At 39.4% G+C, this 25,180-nt stretch overlaps 1 protein-coding gene across 1 annotated transcript in view; it reads left to right on the top strand.

Moving 5' to 3' along the window:
* Positions 1-7,668: 7,668 nt before the first annotated feature.
* Positions 7,669-25,180, top strand: part of fstl4 (follistatin-like 4) — a 185,823-nt gene continuing 168,311 nt past the window's right edge. Inside the window, exons 1-2 of the mRNA XM_065963116.1 lie at positions 7,669-7,968; positions 23,963-24,114. Coding sequence (XP_065819188.1) covers positions 23,971-24,114 — 144 coding nt within the window. The 5' untranslated portion in view covers positions 7,669-7,968; positions 23,963-23,970. The remainder of the gene's footprint in view (positions 7,969-23,962; positions 24,115-25,180) is intronic.

The following is a 25,180-nucleotide window of genomic DNA, read 5'->3' as shown; positions in this document are numbered from 1 at the left end:
TATTCCCTGATTGTACTTGATACCTAAGAAAAGTAATGCTCTATAATTCGTATATAACCCATGTAATCCCCTTGCTCCTCTGTGTCTCATACATATGCACAAGGAACCCTTTAGCATCTGTATGAGATGCACAAGGCTTTCTATTAATTCCAACTTAAACACTCCTGCAGCAATATTAGGCACTCAGAGCAACTGCTCAGGCGGTCCAACATGCAGTGAGTCCCATGTAAAACAAAAAGTAAGCATTGTGATATGACTTAACTAACACCATTCAGTGTTTTGTAGGCTTACCCAAGTAGTGCTTTAGCCTGAATTTACCCAAACACACGACTGTTTCATTTTGAACGTGATGGAACAAAACAAAGCAGTCCTTGAAAACAGATTTTACCTTGAGAAACACAAAAGAGGGTATAGTGGCTAAGTGTCAATATTAAACACCCTAAGGTTGAAAACGTGGTAAACCTTTCTATCTGTAATCCTACGAATGTCTGGCATGTTTTGTGATTGCTTTTATAAAAATATCATGCAAATCTGCTAAGCATTGTATCGCCACAGTGATGCCACCACCTCCTCATCTCAACCTGTTCATGAACAGCCGATGAACCTTAACAAAAACTTTTCAAAATATTTCACCTGAATTTGTCGCAGTTCAATAAATATGAGGCAACACATTTTGAAACATGTAACAAACTAGATGCTTTTCTGGCTGTTGGCATGGAACAAAAACCCCTGTAGACAACAAGAAAAAGAGGGAGGATGAGGATGAGGATTTACAGCCTTTCTGGGTTAATGGGGGCTGAAACACCAAAATGTGCAAACAGGGTAATGTGTGTGGTATGTGACAGTGAGAGTGTGAAAGCTGTCTGATAAAAAAGGACAGATAGAGAGCAGCCCTGATGCCTAACTTCTTAGCATTGCTGTGAAAGATAGAAACCCTCCTATTTAAAAAAAAAAAAAAAAAAACATTCCAAGTCATTGTTTCTGCACAAACGTGTCCTGACCAGGAAGAAGAGCCATTATACCTCTTGATCAGTAAAGAATAGAAAGAGATACAAACAGACCTACCTGTAAACACACACATATTTCACTCTTTCTGAACAAAAACCCACCAAACAAATATAGCAAAGCAAAAAAAAAAAGTGAATTTCCTTCTGGCATGCTCTTTGGTGAGATAACACTCATGTCAATCACTGTTGAATCCAGGCCCGGTCTTCTTTCTTATAGTATGATTTAAAAAGGTACAGATCCTCTGCAGACCCTCTCTTACCCTTATTAACATAAACTTCCCTTTTATCATGAAAAATAAACAAACCCAAAAAAACATAATCCTCCCTCTTTTCTGAACCCTTTCATACTAATAGTTTTTTTTTTTAAAAGTCCCATTATGAACATTACCAGGAACACTAATAATATAATTCTTTTATTTTACTCTGATTGGTTCTAGTCTGCGTTTTGCTCTTAGTCTTCCATTGCCATAAATCACTTTTTGGAGTTCTGTAAGAGCACATTTGGCCCTGTTTGCAGCCCTTTCTATACGCTACGGTACATGCACAGTTGTTTCTCACATCACATAACAAAAATGGGAAACTACATGAGCTGAAAGTGCATCAACTTATTAAAAGTAATTTATGTCCTTGAAAGCATTACTTCACATTTGTCCATGCTGCATACAAGCTCCTGTTTCCCCGCTCTCTATGTGTCCCTGCCTCTGTAATACTAACAGCTCCTCCCAGCAGCTCACTCCTGCAGGTGTCAGAGGGAAGCCGGGCGGCACAGTCATCAGGGAGAAATATGGGCTGTAAGCCGGAGCTGTAGCACCATTACCGCCAGCGTCTTACTGCTGCTTTCATCTGTTAGCTCTATCTCAATGGTCATCTGGGGAACCTGGAGGCCTCGCTGCCATCAAATTGGAGGTGGGCAGGAGGAGGAAACAAAGACCATTATACAAGGTGTGTGTGTGAGAGTGCGTGTGTGTGTGTGGGCATGGGAACAAAAGTAAGAAGTGTAGCTCTGTGCAAGTGTCTGAGTGTGTTTCAATGTATACAGGAGCTGGTATGCACTTCTGTGTGTGTACCCCTGTTTGTGCATTACAAGAGGGAGAAGAAGGACAGCGTGACACAGAGAGAAAGAGAGGGAGAAAGAGGGAAAGTAACAGAGAGAGAGGCTGCATAACAAATGAGAAGCACTGGTTGGTCTATGAGAGAAGCCCTGTGGCTGGAGGCTCTCTCTCTCTCTCTTTCCCTCTCTCTCTCTCTCTCGTTCTGCGGTGGCAGCTCGTTTCTTTGAACAACAGTACTGCAGCTGATACAGCACTGGCTGCTCTGACGGCTCTATTCAATAAAGTACAGGATGAAGTTACTGTTGTTTATGCCTGTGTGTGTGACAGCATGTGAATGTGCAGAGACTTGTTCATGAGGGTGCTTGTGAGTGTTGTTTTCATACTGCTTGGGGAGCACAAAAATGATTGTGCACTATAAGGCTACTCTGAGTTTGTTGTTACATTAGAAACTATTAAAATGAGAACATTTTACAAGAGGTTGCTTTTATTTTTAGTTTATTTACAAGAGCATCATAGTGTTCTTAGTGTGTTGAGTCCTGGTCTATTGTTATTTGCAGCCTCAGTCCTCAAATTTGATGTGTTATGAATGAAGTGATGTAGTGTGAGTTGGTCTGCTCACTGTGTGGGGTTGGGGGAACACACAACTTTTATCCATGAAACAAAGGCTTGTTGGGATTCTGGCTGGGAAACAACAGATCAGTGGTCTTCTTTTGATGTTACATGGGGGCACGTGAGGGCTTGTGGTTAGTTCAGCTGTAGTCCTCAAAGCGTGGCCCGAGTTCGAATCCGAGCTGTGGATTCTTTCCCGCATGTCATTCCCCATTCTCTCGCTCCCCAATGTCCGACTCTACCCACTGTCCTGTTTCTCCAATAAAGACACAAAAAGCACCAAAAAAAATAAATCTCGGGAAAGATAGTGACATTACATGTTACTTACATGCTTGAGTTAGTTTTTCCTAAATAAAGCCAAGTTTGTTTTGGGCCTATATGTGACTGTATTGTGTGCTTTTGCATTTTTACACACGTGTTGATGATTGTTCCATTCCAACTGTTGAAAAAAAACAAGAAAAACCACAAGCGTTGTTATTAAAATCTAATTTCATTATCTGTTATTTCCAATGTAACTTTTTGTTCTGTAGTGTAACAGGGCTTTGCTTAATTTTAGTTGCCACTATGAATGCAGAGCCTTACATTGACATTATGACATACCTACATCTTTCTATTTTCGATTGTCAAATTTGAAGAAGCATTAGAAATGAACTGTAATAATCTGTATATGCAATCAACCTCAAAAATAAAACCAAATATTATGTTTTCAGTTCAGATAAGGTCAGGCATAAGAGTTCCTTTACTGTAAGTGATGTAGACGTGTATGAGTGTGAATCACATCAATACCCGCAGTTGTGAGCTGGAAGAAAAGGGCATAAAGAAGAGTTATGGCTATATCTCCTAGTGTCTCTGTCTCTGAGGGAGCAGCTATGTAAGAGAGACCTTTTAGTGCTGACACATGCCTGAGTGCCTTTAAGGTTGCGGCGAGAAGATGCTATGTTTCTGAGGTATGACTGCTGGTACAAACTCTCCTGAGCAAACTACGGCAGAGATAATGGGGACTGCTGCCCTGCTGAATCTTCACATGCTGGTCTGAAACTCAGGTTTGTCCAGATTGTGGTATAGCTACGAGGGTAAGAAGCTTGTAATGTTTATCTTGAAATGCCATGCACAGACTGTCCTCTATATGCGGCCCTCAGGAGTCGATTCATATTTGCACCATTTAGGTGTGATTGATTTGCCACTCAGGGTACACCTGCAGCAGTCTGAGATGGTCTCTGCTTTACTCAGAGAGATGTTGGTTTTACAGATGTATCACAGAGATATGCATTTGTCAATAACATGGATTTGAACATATTCTCAGCAGTGGCAAAAAACCTAGGTGAAGGAATGTGTGTGTGTGTGTGTTGGCACCTTATGAGGTATAGTGTAAATGTGTTACATTAAGGTATTGCATTCTTTGTATGCAGCGTGCAGCGTGTAACAAATTGATATACATTACAGTGAGGATATGAAAGCACAAGAACTTAAATCACAATTGTTTGATACTGACAGTATCTGGGACAATTGTTGTTTAAGTGCATTTGGTGTGTGATGTGACCCATGTAATTTGGGGCGGCAGTATCCCAGTCTGTAGGGATTTGGATTGGGAACCAGAGGGTCGCCAGTTCAAGTCCCTGGTTGGCCTGGTAGCTGGAGAGGTGCCAGTTCACTTCCTGAGCACTGCCAACGTACCCTTGAGCAAGGCACATAACCCACCAGCTCAGGAGCACTCACTATGGGCAGTCCCCTCACTCTGACATCTCTCCATTAGTGCTTGTTTAAGATCCTGTTTGTGCATGTGTGTGTGTAGCATGGACAAATACCAGTGTAAAATTGAATTTCCCATCTCTGGATTATTAATAATGTATATCTTCTGTTGCCAGATTAGAAATCACAGGATATTACACAAGTATTTTACACTTAGAATACATACAGTAGGGTAATTTGTAATTTTTGTTGTTTATATCCATTTCTGTCAAGGTGGTTACTAACACAGCAGCACAGACCATTTATACAATCCACACAGTGTTTAGATTTTCACTCAAGACTAGCGTCACCAATTCACGTTGTTCCCTCTGCTCCTCTCTGGTTCTGATGAATAACAGCCAAGAACGTGTCTCTTCAAGACATTTTGATGTAAGGGGAAGTGGTTCTTTGACCCCTTGGGTCATGATTTTTCCTCTCCAGAATTCGTGCAGGAATTTGGAGTAATGGTCAAAAAGAGTTCTGATGCATGCAAGTGACCTTGACTGTTGACCTTTGACTCAAGAATGAAGTGGGTAGAACTTGGCTGTTGGAGTGGAAAATGTGTATAGAAATTCACACAAGTCATTCCAGAAATAAGCATTTAAGAAAATGCAACAGACAGCGGAGGCAATATGCCTTTAAAAATATATCCAAGGTGCATTGTTTGAAATGTTTAAGTTATGTGTGTTCGCTTTTACTGCTACAGTATATGTTGATGTGAAGTTGTAAATCAAAATTTTCAACAATGGACTGCTGATTGATGTACTTGCTTGGCATCAGAAGTCTGCTATCTTAAATCATTTCATTTTTAAATGTTTTCATTGTATTTTTCCACACTGTTTGCATTCATTTTTGAAGCTCTGTAACACCTCATGAAAATAGTGTAACAACAACTCAGATTTCTGATTATTTATTCAGAAATACAAAGTTTGGCCTTGTTCTCAGTCAAATAAAGGTATGCTGTATTTTTCATGGATAATAAAACTGATGTACCAGAATGAATAAACGAATGTCTCAATCATTCTTTTCCTTGCTTCATTTAATCACTAGAGACAGAATCAGAAAAGCAAACAGACCCTGAACATTGGGGGAAAATGTTTAAACTCAGTGACACTCTGATCTGCTGAAACGTGCAAACTTGTGCTCTGAGAAGACACCAGGGATACTTTACTAGAACAGATCTGAGATATCAGTTTGCTACTGAATCGAACTGACCTTTAATGAGTTATGGACACTGCTACAAGTCGAAGCTCCTTACAGATTAGAAAAATGATAAAATAATGTGTCAACATTATTTTTTGGTCTACGTGGGATACTGTTGTTGCTTGGCTAAAGCTTTGTTGTGGTTGTCTCCAAGAAACTTTATCATTGTCAGACGATTGGTGTTGGGATCCAGGTTTGTTGTTGCCTAGCTTCATTTCATACAATGCAGCAAACTACAACTTATTTTTGTTTTGACTTTAAGAAAAATAGGCATTGAGGTTTTAACATTGAGGTCTCTAACTGGAGCCGACATGAGTAAAACATAAAAAAAAGCCCCAACAACCACAGCAATATAGCAGTTATCATGTAACACCCAAATGTTGCCACAGAATGGCAACCAAATTAAATCTTTGAACCAACCCAATAACCATAAGGTATAGAAGCATCTTAGCAGTCAACTAGTAACAGCTATGCTCAACACCTAAGAAACAAAACAACCTCTTCAGAAAATGTAGCCTTGTTAGTTGTACTGGGAGGTTGCTTAGATACTAACACTAAAACAAATACAGAGAAATGTTCTAATTTAGAAGAGAATGTTTAATCAAAGTTTATTTCTGTTTTATGATTGCACTTACATTACTTGTGCATGTCTTTGGATACACAAGATGTTGCAGTTCATTGGAAACAACTCCTTGACTCAGTCTGCTTCAACCCCCTACCATGCTGTAAACTGACTTCCCTCATTTGAAAAAGAAAAAAAAATGTTTTATTTATTGCAGACAGAGACGAAATAATATTCAACAAAATTGGGTCATATCAAAGATGCATGACAATTAAATTCATTTAAATGTAAAAGGCAGATTGTGTAGCATTGTGCAACATGGTCTTTTTCCATCAGTCATCACCTGTTAGTGCAGGTAATGCTCTCATCTAGACTTAAATGTGTAAAATGAGCATGTGTGTTTCATTTTGTCAATCTATTTTCATTTGCACTTTCTCTAGCTCGAGGTCTACATAAGGAATCAAATATTGCAACTTCATGACTTAAGTTCCTTTCTTTAGTCTTCTCTTATTCTCTTCTACCCCCACCACCTCATTTGCTCCAGCCCTCTTTTTCCTCTCCATTGTCTTGATAAATGTTACATTGAGTATAAATGTTTTAGTGCCACATGCAAATTTGATGTGGACGCCACCATTCTCGTGTCTTTTTGGAGTTACAGTATGTGGGCCTAATTATGCCATGCGCAGTTAAACCTCTTCCCACTTTAATATCATGCTTAAGGGGGAAAGAGAAGAACACATAGAGAGAGAATAGTTGGGTGCCCATGCACATCCTTGCTGATTAGCAATGGGTGCATTTAGTGTTTGTCAGGAACCTTTAGGGTCTGAGTGGAGAAAAATCTGTGAAAAACAAAATAAAATATGCATAATGCTACTTTTGACAACATTTGACTGTTTGACGGTCTCGCTGGGTGAATCCAACAACATGCTCAACATCTGTCTCCATGTTCACGTGTGCGTGGCTTAGCAACATTTCCATCTTTATCTTGGTTTAAAGGGACAACACATGCTGATTTGTGCATTGCATAACCACCGTTTGCATTTTCTGAAATATGTTTAGCAGTATGCCCTACCCAGCACTTATGTATTTATTATCAGAAGATCACTGTGCCAACAATGACGGGAAAAGCCGCATATAAAATACAATATAAAATGTCTCAATACACATTCTTTTTAAACTTTCTTTTTTAGTGCGACTTTGTTAAAAATAATAATAATAATAATAATAATGTGTAAATTTAATCCAAACCTAAATAAATTCACCCAACTGAAATTTTGGGATTCAATTTAAATCAAGTATAGGCTCCTACTTTTCAATCCCGAAATTAGAGAATAAATCAAGTCAAGTATCACCATGAAGACAAGCTGTATAATTTTAATGTTCACAAACTTACACAAACAGACATGCATGAATGCACACGCAAACACAGGTGTCGCTTTTCCAGTGAGATGAATCTGCAGATGCAGCCTCCCCGCATTCGGCGCGCAGCGGCTGACGTCAGGAGCGGAGCGGAGTGAGAGGAGTTGAAATAGGGCAGAGCAGGAGTGGAGCGCGGAGAGGAAACCAGCCGGACCCAGCCGTAGGATGGCAAACCACCACTGCTGCTGATGCTGCTGCTGAGAGTTGGGACTCGCTACTACCTATAACTACTGATACACCAGCCTGCAATTAATCTGAAGCCTTTAAGCCTTGCTGAGCGGAGGAGGAGAGGAGTGGAGCTAAAGGAGTGCAGTTTGGACGCGTGCTGCGAGGAAATCTGTGGCATATTTGCTCAAATTTCCTTTCCTTTTGCCTCGGAATACCACAGGTAAGGTGGAGGAAGTATTTACTGATGCGCAACGAGGGCTTCAATGTTGCTTATAGGCTTTTTCATTATCATTTTTTTTTTTGTACAAGTTTGATTGTTTTTGGTGCATGACGCTTCTCTATCGTGACTGTTTGCATTTGAAGTGTGAGTGGTGCGAAACTGTGAAGAGGGTGGCAGTGGCGTGCTTTAATTTTGAATAAGTTTGTGAGTAGCGGAGGAGAAATGCATCAATAATATAGAGGCAGAATTTACAGCCTGAAATACATGCGTGAGGTGCAGGATTGTAGCACATGCAGGGCGATGTCAATGGCAATCTCTGACACTGTTTAACCACTCTGCCTGTTATGTCTATGCCTATTGTCTGGGTGTGATTAATCATGGAATATGACGAGATGCCAGCTTTGGTAACCTCACAGTACAGTAAAGGGACTAACGTACAAAAGGGCAGTGTTTGATTAACGGTTCAAGTAGGAAACCTCTGCCAGGTTTGCTCAAGCAAGCAGAGAGGGACCGAAATAATAACACAGTGAGACACGCACATCCCTCCTCGGGCTCTCTGGCACGCATTCCAGGTCCCTACACCTCCCACCCCTACACCCGCTCCTCCTTTACCGGCTGACAATTTATTAGGCTGTATGCCGGGACATCCTCATCTTTTAAAGACCAGTGTTTTATAAGAACCTCCCTCACCAGCATCCAACGAAAAGTCTCGAGAACATGTCTGGAGAGACATTCCTAAACAAGACGAGATTTCCTTATCTGATTGGGTCTAATGAGCTGCTTCAGCGCGCTCTCATGGGAGAATCCTCTCAGTGTCAGGAAAGAAGCTGGCACAGCGGCAGCAAAGCCTCCGTGACGGCCAGCGGAGTGGGAAATGAGGATTGGTTTGCGCGCACGCTGCCGTGATGTAGCGTTTTTATATTGCACCGGAGCTCTCCATGGTGCTGAAAACGCTCCTGCCTCCTCCTCCTCCCCTATACTCCACTCTCTGGACTCTGTCTTTTTTTTTTTTTGGTTGCTTTGTTGGATTTCCTCCTTACCTGGAACCAGATACGTAGCAAACATCCAGCAGCAGAATTATGGCCATTCATCACTCTGATATCTGTGAAAAACCGGTTGTAAATCTTCAGCCCTTCAGCTTTGTGCTGGGCCAACAACACGTCCAACTCTCCAGTCTCACAGAAACACACAGACACATGCAAACACCACAGGCAAGCACATGCAGAGAGCTGGATCAATATATTAATGGCAGCAGTTCTCATCTGGACTTTTTTCAAACTGCTGAATCCTGTTTCTATACTCTTACATTTTATACAGCCTTAGGACACGAGACTAGTCATTCTTTGCTGGGGACAATAAACATAGCAAGCACGCTGACATCCAAAATACCATGATTTCTGGAATACAATAGATTTTCATGGAATAATTTGGCTTCCTTTAGCACACTCAAAAAAAAAAAAAAAAACAGGGGTGAAATGTGTGGTGATTTTATATTTTTCCATTTTGGTGACCCCCTGTTAGATGCTGTGGCAGTACCTCTCATCTCTATGCTGATCCAATTCTATTCACATAAGTTTTGTATTAAAAAAATAATTCTGTTTTCTTTTACAGTCAAAAGAATCACTAACTGGCTATCTTTGCCTTGGGAAATGTAAACAAAGGCTTAATTAGCTGCATGCTGTAAATCACCTAATCTGCACCAACCTCCTGGCATTGGTAATAGGAATAAATAAATAAAAATCTTCTTGCTGTTGGTTGCATTTGTTTTGCAGGTCAAATAAACTCATCCGTTTTGATTTCAATTTGTTTCATAGCCTGCTAAAAATAACCTTACAGGAGCTTTAAATACTGCTAAACAAAAACATACAGTGTATTTAATTTATTCCACATATACAATATATAACCTAGGGGTTACGGAGGTCAGAGTCCATTTTGGTTTTTCCGGTGGCACCATCATGTCAGAGCAGTTCTGCAACGCACCATGCGGTCACTGTCAGCCGGTTGAGAAATAATGATACAGCCTAGACTAGTGACTCAGCCGGGCTTTTTGCAGTTTGCAATCTGGTGTCTAATTTATTAGCTGTCTCGCAGACAGCCATTACCGCGCAGTGTCCAGCAGATTATGGCTGCTTGTTGGGCTTCAGAGACAGCCTAATAGTGGGATGAGTCACACACTTACAGATTGACGGCGAAGACACGCTGTAGGCACATCACCCTTTGCACAAACACACACACAGACAAAACATCAGTGTACCATTCTACTCATTAGAGTTGAGAATGGCTGCTGGGGTGCTCCCTTCCTGCTAGCCTCCAAAATGTGCATGAATGCATGTGTGCAGTTTGTCATGCATGTTGGTTGAATAATGCACACAATTTCAAGATAGCAAAAAAAAAATCCTCCGTGTGTAACCAGGTTGAGAAAATAATTTCCATTCTCCTCTGGTCTTGCATGATCGGCTATTCTCAGAGCAGCAATCTATTTAGCCATGTCTCCAGACAAGGATTTACACATATCAACATAAGCATGTAATTGACTTTCTGAGTGACACTGTTGGAACATAAGCTGTAGTCAGCTTTCCCTCTCCAATGAACAGTGTCACTACTGCCTTTGTTTTCACGTGTTAAGCTGATTGTATTTTGAGTTTCTGTAATAATTTGTTGGAGTGACTTTGAGTGTTAAAGCTAGACCAAAACAAGCTAAAACAAGAAATACATTATTCAATAATATGATAAATGTGGTACATTATTAATCTTAAGAGAGGCTTCGCTTGTGAGAGGTCAGAGGTGTGACTCAGCGACAGAACAGCAGAGAGGAGTTTAGTGTCTTGCTCCGGGACATTTCAGCTGAGTGAGTACTCAGTGACAGGAGAGGCTAAAAACAGGTCGTTTTGGTAAAAGCGCAGTCTCTCTACCCACTTGCACACTTGACTTCTCAGCTGCTCACAGATGCTAAACGCTGAAAAAAGAAATAGAAGCCTGTGTGCTGGAGATAGATGTAGAAAAATATTCACTGCCTGCCTTTCCTGCTTCAATACATAGCAAGAGCAAGAAAAACATGAATCTAACTATTTGAGGTATTGCAAATGGAACAACTTTCTTGCAGTACTACGGTGTAGTATTGGTACGCCTTACCGTGTGTGTGTGTGTGTGTGTGTGTGTGTGTAAAGATTGTTTGAAAGTTTCCTTACTAAGGTCCAGCAATAAGAAGACAGCAAAAAACTTGTATTTTTTCGTTGGTACATTTAGGTCTATTGGAGCTTGAACATGATGCAGGAAAAAGTCTAATTTTGTCGGTCACAGCTGTTGTTTCTGAACAAAGACTTCCAAAAAGGGTGGTATTTTAAACAACTGTATATCTTTAAAGCACATATGGACAGACCAACATCCAGAACACATCAGTTATTATACTTGTGGTAAAAATGTAGAGTTTCAGGTGGATAATTCACATGCATATGTTCCCAGCGGTATATCAATGGTTCTGTTTTCGCCTACACAAAGAGTACACTTGACCTGCCCTTTTTCTCCTATATTAGGAGGCACTGCAGGCACTGAACAATAGAACTGAAAAGAGCCCTGGATGACAATTTCATGTAACGCTTAAGTAGACTAAATTAAATGTTCCGTATCAATTACAATGCCCTGCTTGTGAACAATTTAAATCATTGGCATCACATCGCCTGAACCCCATGCAGAGCTCATCTAATCAGGAGCAAGATTTATTTCCACACCACAAAGCCTTCCCCTCGGGTGAACCGAACCCGCTTCCTTCCCCGCATCTTTTTTGTTTTGTTTTTTTATGCCTAGTGACTTTGATTTGTTTGGCTTTGCAAACCATTTTTTCAAATAAATGTAATGTGTGGTGCTTCCAAACAATTGTAAAAACAAGAAAATGCATTACAGATGGTGAGTCACACTCTTATTGGCTTCACACTCCCGTTCTGATGGGGCTGACGAGATTAGTTTGAAATTGAACTGATGAAAGTCTTTCTCCTGGGTTTGAGAGTGGGCACACTGACACTCAAACAAAATCGTATTCCTAATTTTTTTTTCATGATTAACATCAGACCTTTGACAATGAGAAGCACTTAATATGAATGACTCTGAAATTGAGGAGGACCAAAAGCTCGCATCATTAGCATCTGAATTCTTTTTATTCCAGAGACACATCACCGGATAACTCCGCTGTACTCCCTGAAGAGCGCCACAAAATGTTGGCATCACAGTTCACTTGAAATTCCGATCACTTATGTTGAACTTCTAAAAAATGACCTTTACGGCAGCATCCCATATGAACACCGCAGCTGAGCGCGGAGCATCAGTGGCGCGGCTTTGAGCAAACAGAGCTCTCTTCCTGCTCCGCCTGAACAGAGAGGCCTGACGAAAGAGTCAGCACAGAGGGAGAAATGCGTAGAGGGGTTAAGGAAAGGTCACCTAGCATATCTGTTTTCTGCAGTGAATTTAGTCAGCCATCTGCCTGTCCCTTTTATGCAGTCACTCCTCTCCGTGGTGCTCTTGCTCTGAGTTTTTCTTCTTATGTCACACTGGGAGAAGCGGTGTGATTCAAGGTTGTCTTGAATTGTTGCTTCACATATCACAGTCTAATTTCTCCACTTCACACACAAATATTCAACATTTCAAGTAGAAGGAATGATTTCAAGCCTCACTCATTAGCGATTACCTTTTTAAAGATGAAAATGCTTTTTTTTGTTACGCACAAGAAGAAAAGACATCTGAGACGCAGTAACTCTACGGGAATAAAGTACAAGCTTTAAAGAATTAAAGATCAGCTCCAATACGCACTGTAAAAGTCTTTGAGTTTAGATAAACTGTCACATATTCTGTCAAGGTCAGGAATGAGCTCTAATGCTCGAGTCTTTATATTAAAAGTGAACTTTTACATGATTCTACAATGTTTTAATGTTAAATAATACACTGAATAAATGTGTTGTTTGGCCTTATTTAAATTGAACATCCTGACTGAAAAGATCATGTGCTGTGGCAACAAAACCAAATATCAACACATTCATTCTTTATAAATTATAAATATACGGGGTGCTGGGGACCTAGCGGTTAGTTCACGCACCTCAATGTACAAAGGCTGTAGCTCTTGAATCAGACGGGCTCTTTTGCTCCTTCTTATTTTCCAATTTACAAAGCATATCAAAGCGCAAACATGCCATTTAGTTGTCCTTTTCTGTTCAGTTTGATCTTACTTTGCTTCTGATTGTGAAGATGAGCAGTCCAAAACTTTACTCTCAGCTGCGCTGTGCCATGTCACTCCTGAGGGAGATCTATTTTTCCACAGGATGATGAGCTGGGAGGGGAGGAGACACTTCGTACCAGATAAATGTGATCTGAGTACCACAGTTTGTAACAAAGCTTCCTCCCTCTATCATACCAGCAAGGGCATCTCATCTAGATTAAAAACTATTCATCCCCGTCATGCGCAGCGGCTCTTCAACACATGTGGGGAGAATGTGCCCGTATGTGCCAGGGTTAATCCTCAGAAAGCCAGGGATTAATTCAACTCCTGATTATGATCATAATTGTTGATGTCATAGTGGCATTTACAGACTTTATTTACAGATCATTTATTTTTATGACATCCAGAGGTGGAGCCTGAGCACGACAGACCTTATAAATGCTGCAGCACATTCACAAACAAATCTCAAAAGACAGTCATATTTTTTTTTTACACTTGCTTTGCGTGGCTTTCAGCATTAGGGTTTGTTTATTAGACACATCCTGCAATGAAATCCACAGAGTTTGCTCTGGAGCACAGTAGGGGAGAATTTTAGCATTTGCACAGGGTTAGCACCTGCAAGGCTCATCTCTGGAGAAACAATAACAGCTGGAAATCTGCACCACTTTATTATCAGCCTTTACGGTTTGTTTAAGTTAGGTTTCTGTGGTAGGCTTTATTCGCACCATAATGCATCTCTCTGACTCTGTTATACACATTAATTTTCCTTCACCTTTTGTGAACTCCCAAACTTGAAGTCCAAACTCCTCCTATGCTTGGGGGATGAAAAACATTGAGCATAGTAGTTAGAACAAGCAGCAGACCCTCAGTAAACGGGGTCATAACTCTAGAAATTGGCCCATCAAGTGGTTCTTCTCAAATTGTTACAGATCCAGGACATCTGAATTTGATTGGTGAATCTATATGACCCTATTCTTGTCAGTCATACAGAGGCTTACTAGATGCAGTTTACATGCAGCCCACTTTAAAAGAACAGTATGTCATTTTTAGCACTAAGTCGAGCTAGCAAGTTTGAGAAATGAAGGGTCTATTTTGAACATTAACACATTTAGAAAGTACAATGACCCACATGGTCCATAGGTGACAATGCACGAGTGCAGTGCTCTAGTTACAGACAATAATAACATCTTCACAAAGTGCTGCAATTTGGAACTTACCTCAGGCTTCTCTCTAAGGGACTGACAATGTCTCCAAGCTGCCATTTGAGTTTATCAGAGAGCGAGAGAGCTCCACTGAGACAATAAATCCGTCAAATTGCCTTGATATTAGATTAAAGCAAGCCGTATCACATTCTACATACATCTTTTCACACACACATATTTGTAATGGTCATAGCCCAGGCTCAGTGAGCTGGACAAAGAGGCAGGCAAGAGTTTTAAACTATGATTTATTGAATCCAGTGACATGCTTTCTGTAAATCAGTAGTGATTGCAATGATGTGGTGCGGTGGCTGCAAAACAGCAACAATATACCAAAGTTGGTGATTTCAAGAGAGAGAGAGAGAGAGAGAGAGAGAGAGAGAGCCTGAGTAGCAAGCTTAAATAACCCCTACCCAGCCTGCCTGGCCAGGTGCCAGACATCAAACTAACTAGCTCCTCCCCTTTCTACCTGAAGGCATCCTGAATGGGGAGTGACATGACAGCATGGTGAAGAACTGACACATTCAGGGGTTTTAGTTACAAGTAAGGCTTGAAATGTTCCTTGTTGGTTCACTTGTTGGGATAAACCTGTTGGGCACAACCGTGGTGTTATTTGAACTGCAAAAATCACATCTCTGATTTGATTTCAAACTTTTGAGCTGCAGTAGGACAAACACTAGTAACTGCCAGGGCTAGGCGAGTGGGCATGTCACCAAGGCACACTCTGAAGCAAAAAAAAGCCCTCTGTGAGCTTTAACAGATAGCTTCTTTGGTGTACATATTTGTAGTGAAAGAAAGTAGTGTCAACCTTGAATTTCTTCAGAAAGTTGGTGGGATTCTTCAGGGCAATTCATGTTTACTTGCCTGCACTTTGACTTTTCTTGTACATAAACTTTAAGAGTAAAACGACAAAGGGGATTTATTTGACACGAATGTGAAATCACAAATAAGACATTTGCCTTTTCATACATATTTTTTTTTTATTTCAGGCTGATGCAGCCATGAATGTGCCTCCAATTATTTATGGCTTTCACGAGGTTCATCAGTCAGTCATGGCTAAATACAAACAACATTTTTCAACCTCTTCCAAAGTACAAATCACTGCCTCTCAGCACTGATTTGTACTTTGGAAGAGTTTCTCTCTTCACTACCAAATCAAAACTCTTTTGTGTTGTTTGCTAACACTTACCACCGCTCTATAATTAGCACACACAGTCCAACTATCCATGCAGACCACCCTGTTGTGGCACTGCACATCCTCCTGATTTTCTTTTTGCTGTAGCATGTAGCCAGCGGGGGAATATAACAAATTAAACCATTTTGAGGGCTTTTAGTATGTCTGTGACAAGCAGGAGAAAAGCTAAATGTCATCATCAGTGATGAGTAAGAAAGGTGAAGAGAAGAAACAGAAAGAAGCTGCCTCTGATTTTTTTTTTTTTACCCTTATTCTCTGAGTCTTGAGATGAGCTCTTATTACTCCTAAACGAACAGCCCTAAGTTCTATCTCCTCCACACACGCGAAGAAGCAAAGAGAGAATGTCAGACTATAATTAATTCTGAGCTCACACACGCTGACAAGTATCTTTGGTTTAAGTAAAGCACAAACCTACATTTGGTTCTTTCGAAGGTCTCTGTTCATATTTCTGTGAGGCCGGCTCGTTCTTTTTCTCTCTAACGCTACGTTGTTTCCACAATCTGAAATGGCACGTGCAGTTTCTGGCATTCATTTTATATCTACGACTGCCATATGCTTTTCTGTCTCATACTCTAATTGCTTTAAAGGCGTCCTCGTTGTTGCTCACATTATTTTCTCTTTGTTAGTCCCTGTGTGTGTCCTTGTGGCTTCTGATAGAGTTTAATTGTGTCTATTTTCCTCTACAAATTTCCCCTACTAGTTTTCTCCCCTTTCATTTAAGGACTGTTCTAATGTTTTGCATGTTTAGGACCAATTACTGCAAGACAGTAAAAGTCATCATCACAGCAGACTTTTTTTTCAAACCACAGTTTTTTTTTTTGGGGATGTTGCTTTAATCCAGGTATATCCTCCGTGTTGTTGAGCTAGTTTAACCCTTTCCTGATGTAACACCGTTTCTTGGGGTGATGTTGATAATAAAAATACACAGACCCAACAAGAACAACAGTGATACATCACTTCACATCACATCACTTCACAAACCGTAAGCATGAGCAACCCTTAAAGGCAAAGTGCAGCATATCAAACAGTTACTCTGATAATTGTATTCAAAGTACAAAATGTAAATGTTATTTTTTTTGAAGATGCATTTTTGGGCTTTTAATGGAGAGATAGGACAGTGGAAAGAGTTGGAAATCAGGTAGAGAGAGTATGGAGCAACATGCGGGAAAAGAGCCACAGGAGGGATTTGAACCCAGGCCGCCTGCTTGGAGGACCACAGCCTCCATACATGGGTCGCGTGCACCAACCACTGTGCCACCAGCGCCCCACAAAATGTAAATACAAATGAAGTTAGCATTGAATCAAAAACCTCAACCTGAGAAAAATAAAGATCTATCAAATAAAAGTTCTTACGCTCAACATCTTACACTAACATCAAAATACAAAGTAGCTGAGAAAATTAACATTGTCCCAGAAAATTGCAGAATTGAACCCTTTAGTGAAAAGCTCCTTAAAACCACAGTGCCTTTCAGCTGTTTCAACTTTTTATTTTGATCAAAATACTTTATTTCAGACAGAGGTCAGAGTGCAGTGGAGATGAACTCAAGCTTTGATGCTTTTTTTTTGTATTTCATGAAACATTCAAGCACACGTTACATTTATTCTTTTTTCGCCCAGCAGAACAGATCAGACATTATACTTTCACACTGAAGCTTTTGTAAATGAATGCCAAAGTAACCTCAGTGTTAATTGCCAGTTGTATTTTGGCAAACTGACTGATAAATCCATTACTTGTAGTCCTGACAGCTCTATATTGCTCTGACAGCTGATTAATACTCAATTTAGGCCAGCAGCTGGTAGCAAACTTGTCTGTGGTTTGCTGCAGAACAAGTAGTGGAATGTTGTTTTTTTCAGAGTTCCTTTTGTTTTCGCTGGCTGCCTGTTGCTAAAATAAGAGATGTTAAAAGAGAAAACTGGCTCTGGAAAGGGGCACATTTTACATTACTCATTATCATTAGATCATTGAGGATTAGAAAACACTGACTCATTCAGCTTTAACAGCCTACATCTCCATACACACACACACAGGCATTGTCCTTTAAGAATTAAGTTGAATAAACAAAGGGAATGATTATGAATTAATTTATTTTGACATGTATTTTTGTTGTTGGAGGCAGTTGTTAGGTCAGAAATAGGATCTGAGACATAGCCATGGGTTTGAGCCTAGGGGCAATTATCAGGAAGTGAACAGGAGGAGAGCTTAAGTAACCCTAACCAGACTGATAAAGGCTGAAAAATGTCCTGTTATTCCATTTGTAGTCCTTATACTGCAATCATCATTAATGAGATCTTTTCTTTCTTAATTAGTTCCAACTAGTCTGAGTGAAACTGCTTTCACAGTCAGCCACCTGCATGGTGGGCTGAAATGAACTGTCAGCCTTTAACTGGGAGGGCTGTCACCTCCCTGTCTGCTTTCTAAGTGGCAGTACTTATGAGCCTTTAACATTACACTGAATGACAGTTCATAACCTTATCTCTCTGGGTTACTCTGCTGTATAAATTCTCTTCAGGAAACACTGCCCAAGAGCATCCTGGGATTTATCACATTTCTTGTCATAATATAAATAAATAAAAGGGGGAAGAAACCTAAAAGGATATGTATCCAGTTCACCTGGAGTGTCTGGAAGATAACCAGGGTTAGCGTGTGATCCTGATGCATGGCTGACAGACTAGATTGACACTCCTGGGTTCCTCAGTTTCTCTACCCAACCACACAGGAACAAGAATGGAATATAGACAGAGCAGCATCCAAGCGTTGTGAAAACATTTTGGGCAAAGGCGATTCCCCTTGGTGGCTCTATTTCATGCTGCATAGACATCTGTCTGCGGAAAGGGGCTGTTTGAAACCTGAGTGCAGGCTGATAGGCTGGCAGATGTTGTATGATAGCAGAGATTTTACAGAAAAGTAGCATCAGTTTGTGACAGTACTGAAAAAAATGAGTGTAGAGCAGTTTGTTCTAAAATGGGACAAGCACCATTTGGGGAAACCAATGACACCGATTTTTTGAAAAATGATTGACAGCAGCAAATCTTAGCTTTCTGATTTTTAAGGGTAGTAGGATGCCAAAATGCACAACATTAAAACAGTGATTTTTCTTATAAGAAATGACTTTTTCTAAGCTTCTGTCTTGATTAGAGGTGCCTTCTAAAATCCAGCTCAATGTATTTCTGCTTAAAAAAAAGGTTGAATACAAATTTTTCAGTGATTGTACTTGAAGATGGTGAACTAAAAACTATACGGCCTCAGTATGTGTTGTTTAGCGCTTGTAGATGTCGTTTCATTTCCTCTATAATCTTAAGCATTCAGCAAGTTGCAGGGAGGAAGCATGCTGAGCTCAGACGTATTGTCATAATGGAACTGCATGTGTCATTTGTAACTTGTGACAGCAAAGCTACGGTACCTGGAGCTCAGAGCTGGGACAGAAAGCAGAGAGGAAAGCTCAGTCTGATCCAGGAGTTTGTCTTAAAGCACAGCCAAAGGCTTTTTCCTGCTGCTGTTACAAAGAGAGGCTGCAGGGCTGCACGCAATCTTCATTAACGTGCCAGTTTTATTTGTAATCTTGGTCTCATGATTAAAAAGAAATGGGATTGTATCATGTTATTTAAGATCAGTCATAACAAATCAGTGTTCGTAACCATGACTTGATTTTCAAGTTTGTACCAAACCTTATGATGATGTTTTGGTATAATAGATTGAATGGATGCAATGCATTGTCTTTATAATCTAGGTTGGCTTGACTGCTGGTGTTTAAAGTAACTATGTCTAGATCAAACCTCAGCGGAATTATCTGATCTGACACCCCTATAGGCAGGATAGGCTTGCCGGTCAGTTCCCTTTTAAACCATTTTGAAACACTATCAAGATATGTCACCTATATAATATGACAATTCTCTGGCCAAGGTTTGGTTAGGTCTGCACATTTCACTTAGCTCGGTATAGGTCTAAGAAAGGTCTTGGTTTTGGGTAAGCATGACTACTTTTGTTACTCTCAGGAAAGCTCCGTTGTTATTATGAAAACTGTTAACAGTTGGTCATCGCCATGCTTTCAAAAAAACATGTACAATGTTGATTGATGGCTCCGAGGAGGTAAAAAACAGTGCTATACTGCATTGTTCAGAATGCGATATTTTGATGATCTGACCCCCCTCATATGACTTATACATTAGAAAAGAACAGCATCACTAAAGCGTATGGATACAATTTAAAACATGAAAAAACTATTTTTTCTTTGCATAAAAGAGTTGGATGAAGAATTTTGTAGATCATATGACAGTTACAAAAGCAGTTTGGACAAAACTGTCAAGGGCATTATTTAGATATGATATTAATCAGAAGTTAATTATTATGCAGGAATACCATCCAAATCATTAGGTTCTCCATGTTATATAATAACAACAAAGCATCTCAAGAATATTGGTAAATTTGCATAAATATAATTCTAAACCGAGACATCTGTAAGTGGTGAAAAATTATATTAAACCACCCAGAAAAAGGCTAGAATATTCACAAATTAATACAATAATGTATATGGTGACCATTGTTCCAAACATGAAACCTTCTAATGTTTCTTTGCAGCTCTTAGACACAATCTAATAATCCCATTTTTGCTTCATCATACCAGACTTTGCCCCTTTAGTGAAAATAATTAATTTGTGTTTTCCATGTGTTCATGCATCCATTAAGAAATCCTTAAAGCCATGTAAAATGAAGCAGAAGGTGAAAATGAATATTTTACCTTGACCTAGAAACAAAGCAGCTCCTGGCTGAACAAAGCTGGTACGTCTTAAGGGTGTGATGCAGCCTTCCATGGAATGCCTTATTTTAAAATGTGATGGCTTGCAGATGGCTCTTTATTGTGCCCCTGCAATGCACATTAAAGGTATTTAGCTACCTCAGAGTTATAGTAGCACAGGAAGGCTTCAGTTGTTATACTGTGAGCATTTCAAACGACTAAAGACATCTAAATTATGGTTCTGTAGTCAAAAGTTTTATTATTTCTTATTGCACACTTTCTTGACACTGACATTATCACAGTGCAGTATCAAGTGCATTCTGGTAGCTATTGGTTGTAATCATTTTCAAGTCAATAAATAATTGTCCTTGATTTGTACAAATATGCATCTAAATTCTAAATTGGATGTGTCTGTTTTCTCATGTCATAAAATCAATTGGTGAAAGCCAGTGTTTCAACTTATATCCAGCTGGTTGAGTTCATAATTAAAAAAAAGTCTTCTTACCAATTTCTTGAAAAGGAAACAACTGCCTGGCGGCTCTACAAGACACTGCAGGTCTCTGTCCTAAAATGTCGTTCTGGAGAAAGAGATATGAAAACAAACACATGAAAAATATGGAGTAGATGGTATTTAACATTCAGCACACTGAGCCTATTACAAGACAAATCTTACATTGAAGAAGTATGCTCGGAGCAAAACTGCAAAAATGTGCAGTGCTTTAAGAGAGTCTGTCTCTTTAAGCTTCTTAATATGCTGGTCAAATAATAGCTTCCTCATTGACTCTCTCCGTGCTGATGAATTCAAAAATTGACCATTCAATCCACACCACCAGTGCTTTGTTTGTGTCAGTGTGTGTGTCTGTCAGTGTGCACTGATGTATAAATGTGTGTAGCTGTGTGTGGGCCAATGCCAGGGGGCTATAGGCAGCACATTAAGACAGTGACTGGCAGATCTCATTTGGTGTTTAATTTCACAAGGGTGAGCTCTCATCAGTGAGGGCCCATTAGCCTCAGGCTAGCTAACTGAATGATGCTGGCGGTTCCTCGATGACTGGTGTTTATATTGACAGGGCCTACAGTATGTGATTCTCTGCATGGTTAGCTGGGGTAGAAAGTAACTAGGTATACTTTTGTACAAATGGGTACACTGTTATTGTAGTTTTTGTTACATTTTAAATGCATTCTATTTAATTCACTAAATTCCAGGGTCATATATTGTTTGTCTGCACTCTTGTTGCCTTGCAGAACGGATTTTTTGTTTAAACCACTGGGCACAAAGGACCAAATCATTTAAACTGGAAGGTCCAAAGAGGTCGTAGTCTACACATCTTTTTTTGAGCTTTCAACCACATCGAGCAGCCTGAGTTGGTTGTAAATGCCATTGGAAAAAAAAACACTTGGCAAGATACAACTAATAGTAGCTCAGAGTAAGCAGACTAAATTGAGATTCGTCACATATAAAGAGTGTATGAGATAGGATTGATTAATATAATATCAATTTATTTAGAAGATAAATACTCAATAATACTGTAGTACAACATTAACAGGGTGACATTCTTCATGCATCCAATGTTACTTTATATACACTATGTCCACATTGCTGAACATTGTTGTAATTATACCTTTACTTGCACTTATCCATATTTTCATTTTAATAATTGATCATGTGACTAGTTGTTCATTGAAATGGATCTTCTCTTTTGCACAAATACTCTGAGAATGATCATCTCGACTCTAAGGAGAATTTGGTTAACTTTGGCTCAGGGTGTTGGTTTCTTGCTTACAGATATAACATCTGATACACTGACTGTACTCAGTGAACAGAGCTAGTTCGTAACTATCATAGAAGGCCTCATAGACAAGTCCCTATGAAGGCTGTGTATGTCGCTCCATAACTTCTGCTATGCAAATGATAACGAATCTGTCTGTCCCACTACTTCCAATAAGCCTTAACAAAATCAATGTGGTTTTAAGACTTTTTATGCACGCAGGATTGGGGGGCTTTTACATCGTGTTATTGTTACTTGTATCTAACACATATAAACAATATATACTTCTGGTGATAGGGCAACGTTTTAAACTTCTCATGCATCTTAATGTTACGAAAATGAATAAGTCAAAGAATAACATGTTTGAAAAGCACAAATAGTGATGAAAATAAACACACACAAAAATTTGAGATAGCATGACCAGGGTTTGTCAGGTCAAGGTGATATTCAATATTCTTGTAAAGAGCTGCTGCAGACATTGAACGCCACAAACAGCTGCACTGTTTGAGATACATCATGTGTTTTTGTGCCCTTGATTTGGTTCAGATGCAAACTTTATGACCCCCTAACTGGAATTTGTTCTCTTACTAGTTCTGCAGTTAAACACACAATAAAGCCACATGATAAAGTAAAAGACCTTAATAAAAGCAAGAAACACATTACCTTAAAGTACAAAGCACATATATAACAAAGTGTCGTGTCACACAACAAAACCACAAGGAATGGAATCAACCAATGAGGCTAACCAGAAATCAGAGCTCTGATGCTAACCAATGAATTTTTCTCATTAGAGCTAAAAGCCAATACAAAGATATTGGAAATTAAGAGGGTGGGACACAAAACTATTATGCAATATAAACAGTGTGGTACTGCATTTAAAACTCCTTTTTGATAGGCTGTATTCATCTATTAATTGTGACTTTATCAGAGAGTACCAAATTGTCTTTTATAGGGTTTTATTTTAATGTAAGTTTGACTTATTATCAAAGTATTTGCCCAGAATTAAAATGTGATCTTATGCTAGTTTACTATGATACCTTATTGAAAACAGCTTAACCTTTAATTATTAAATGGCTGCTAGCATTTTTAAAAGATAATTTCCCAAAGGAAGCAGTAATTAATTAAAAAAAAGAAGAAAAAACCTGAGGCTGTAGCTGCTTGAGGTTGTTTTTTTTTCTTTTCTCTGTCATCCACAACACTAGTCGTGATGCTTTGTTTATTTATTTATCCGTTTCTATTTAAGGAGGGTTTCATTGTCTTTGTTTGTGCTTTTTGTATGTGTGTATGTAACCGAGTGAATAAGCTTGTATGTGTCACAGCAGTGAAATTGATCCTCTCAGTTTATATTTTAAAGCTCCCATGACACACTCCACCATTTGTGACTTCAGAGGCTTGTCTCTTTGTTGACATCAAAAGATTCTTTGTGTCCTTTGTAATAAAGATAATTATCCCCATCAGTGTGGGCTTTGATGTTTACATAGCCGTATTATGCCGTGTGTTACTGTGAGTGTGTTCCTGATGAGTGTAGGTGAGTGTACATAATTTGTCCCATCGTGTCTGTGTGCATGCATGAACATCATTTCAGGTGTTTGTTCTGCATTCACTCTAAAATAAAGACGCCTGTTAGAAGAAATAATCTTATTGACACTATTGTAATATGGAACAATATCAGATCAGATGCTAGTGACTATATTTATAGAAAATAAACTACATCTTAACTTTAAAGTGTTTCAATGTTACAATTTAATTCAGTGCTCAAGGTTGCCAACTGTGAATGATTTCATTCACCTCAAATAAAGACGGACATGGGTGTGGAATATATTTTGTTGGAAGTGTTTATAACAGAGTGACTCTAAAGACTTTGTGTTTATTGTGTTTTACATTTTTCCACCCAGGTACACTCATGGGCTGCCTGGGTGTTTGGGCTGTTGTTGTGGCCGCTCTGCTGGGAACCTCAGGGTGCTGGCTGGCTGAAGGACACAAAAGATGGAGCAACGTGGATACAGCCAGAATGTCACAAAGCTCCTCTAAGGAACAACACTCCACGGTAAATATCCTTCCAAAGTTCCACATTTACAAACTTCTTCTTCCAACATGGCAGCCTTTCCTGTCTTTAACTGTTTAACAATATCCTCAAAACAAAGTTGAAATCTAGAGCAGTGTGGCTGGCCTAAATCTCCAGTTTCGTATCCCTGAAATATTCATATTTCACGCCATCATCATCAAATAAGGTAAATTAGAAAGTACCTAGCTGTATGCAATTGGTTACTTTCCCAAGTGTTTCAAGTTGCAGATTACGTACTTGATGACACCAGCCATTATTTAAATAAACGTAGGTGTCAGGTAAACATGCATCCATCTGATTGTATGATGGCATTACCCATGGGTGTTAACTTTGTTGATGCTTGGTCCAGTCAGTAGTCCATCCGTTGTAATAACATGAGTTAGATGGTTGACAGCCATTAACAAGATTTTGTTTACAAAGTAACATAGTTGAAGAAGTCTTTTTCTTATCTGGTGGGGACTTTAGATTAATTTAATCATTGAGGGGAAGTTCCAGGGAAAATATGATAATTGGCGAAGGGTAGGGTTGCTACCGACTGTTTGATGCAGTAATTTTTAGTCCTTATCACTTCCCTTTTTCTCCTCCCTTCTTAAAAGAAGAGGAAATTGACAGGTAGAGAAATTGGCAGACTGTGTGAATGCGAGGTTAGCAATTACTCTGTGAAAGTCACAAAGTCAAAAACATTGTTTGGCCATAGCTGAAGGAGAGAATATGTAGGATAAAGAATTGAATAGTCCTTGACCTTAAACTGTCTCCAAACATATATTTTCTTTGTTTCCCTGTTGATTTGAATTACACGTAATGAAGACGATAGTGAAGTTAGCCTTTACTTGTTTAATTAACCTTCACAGTTCGGATTGCATGGCTTATAATAGTAGTTAGCTTAAGTAAAAGAAGCCTATATCCATTTAAGTTACCCCTCTATTCATACTAAATATATTTTATGTATTTTCTTTACTTTATTATTTATTAAACAATAAGTGACTTGACTCGGACTTGTAAGTTATGTGTTCATCTCTGCTTCGGCTAGTTCATATTGCTTGTAATA

The sequence above is a fragment of the Labrus bergylta genome, chromosome 14, assembly GCF_963930695.1.
Source record: "Labrus bergylta chromosome 14, fLabBer1.1, whole genome shotgun sequence".
Lineage (NCBI taxonomy): Eukaryota > Metazoa > Chordata > Actinopteri > Labriformes > Labridae > Labrus > Labrus bergylta.
The sequence above is the reverse complement of the archived record's forward strand: the minus strand, read 5'-3'. Positions and strand labels throughout refer to the sequence as shown.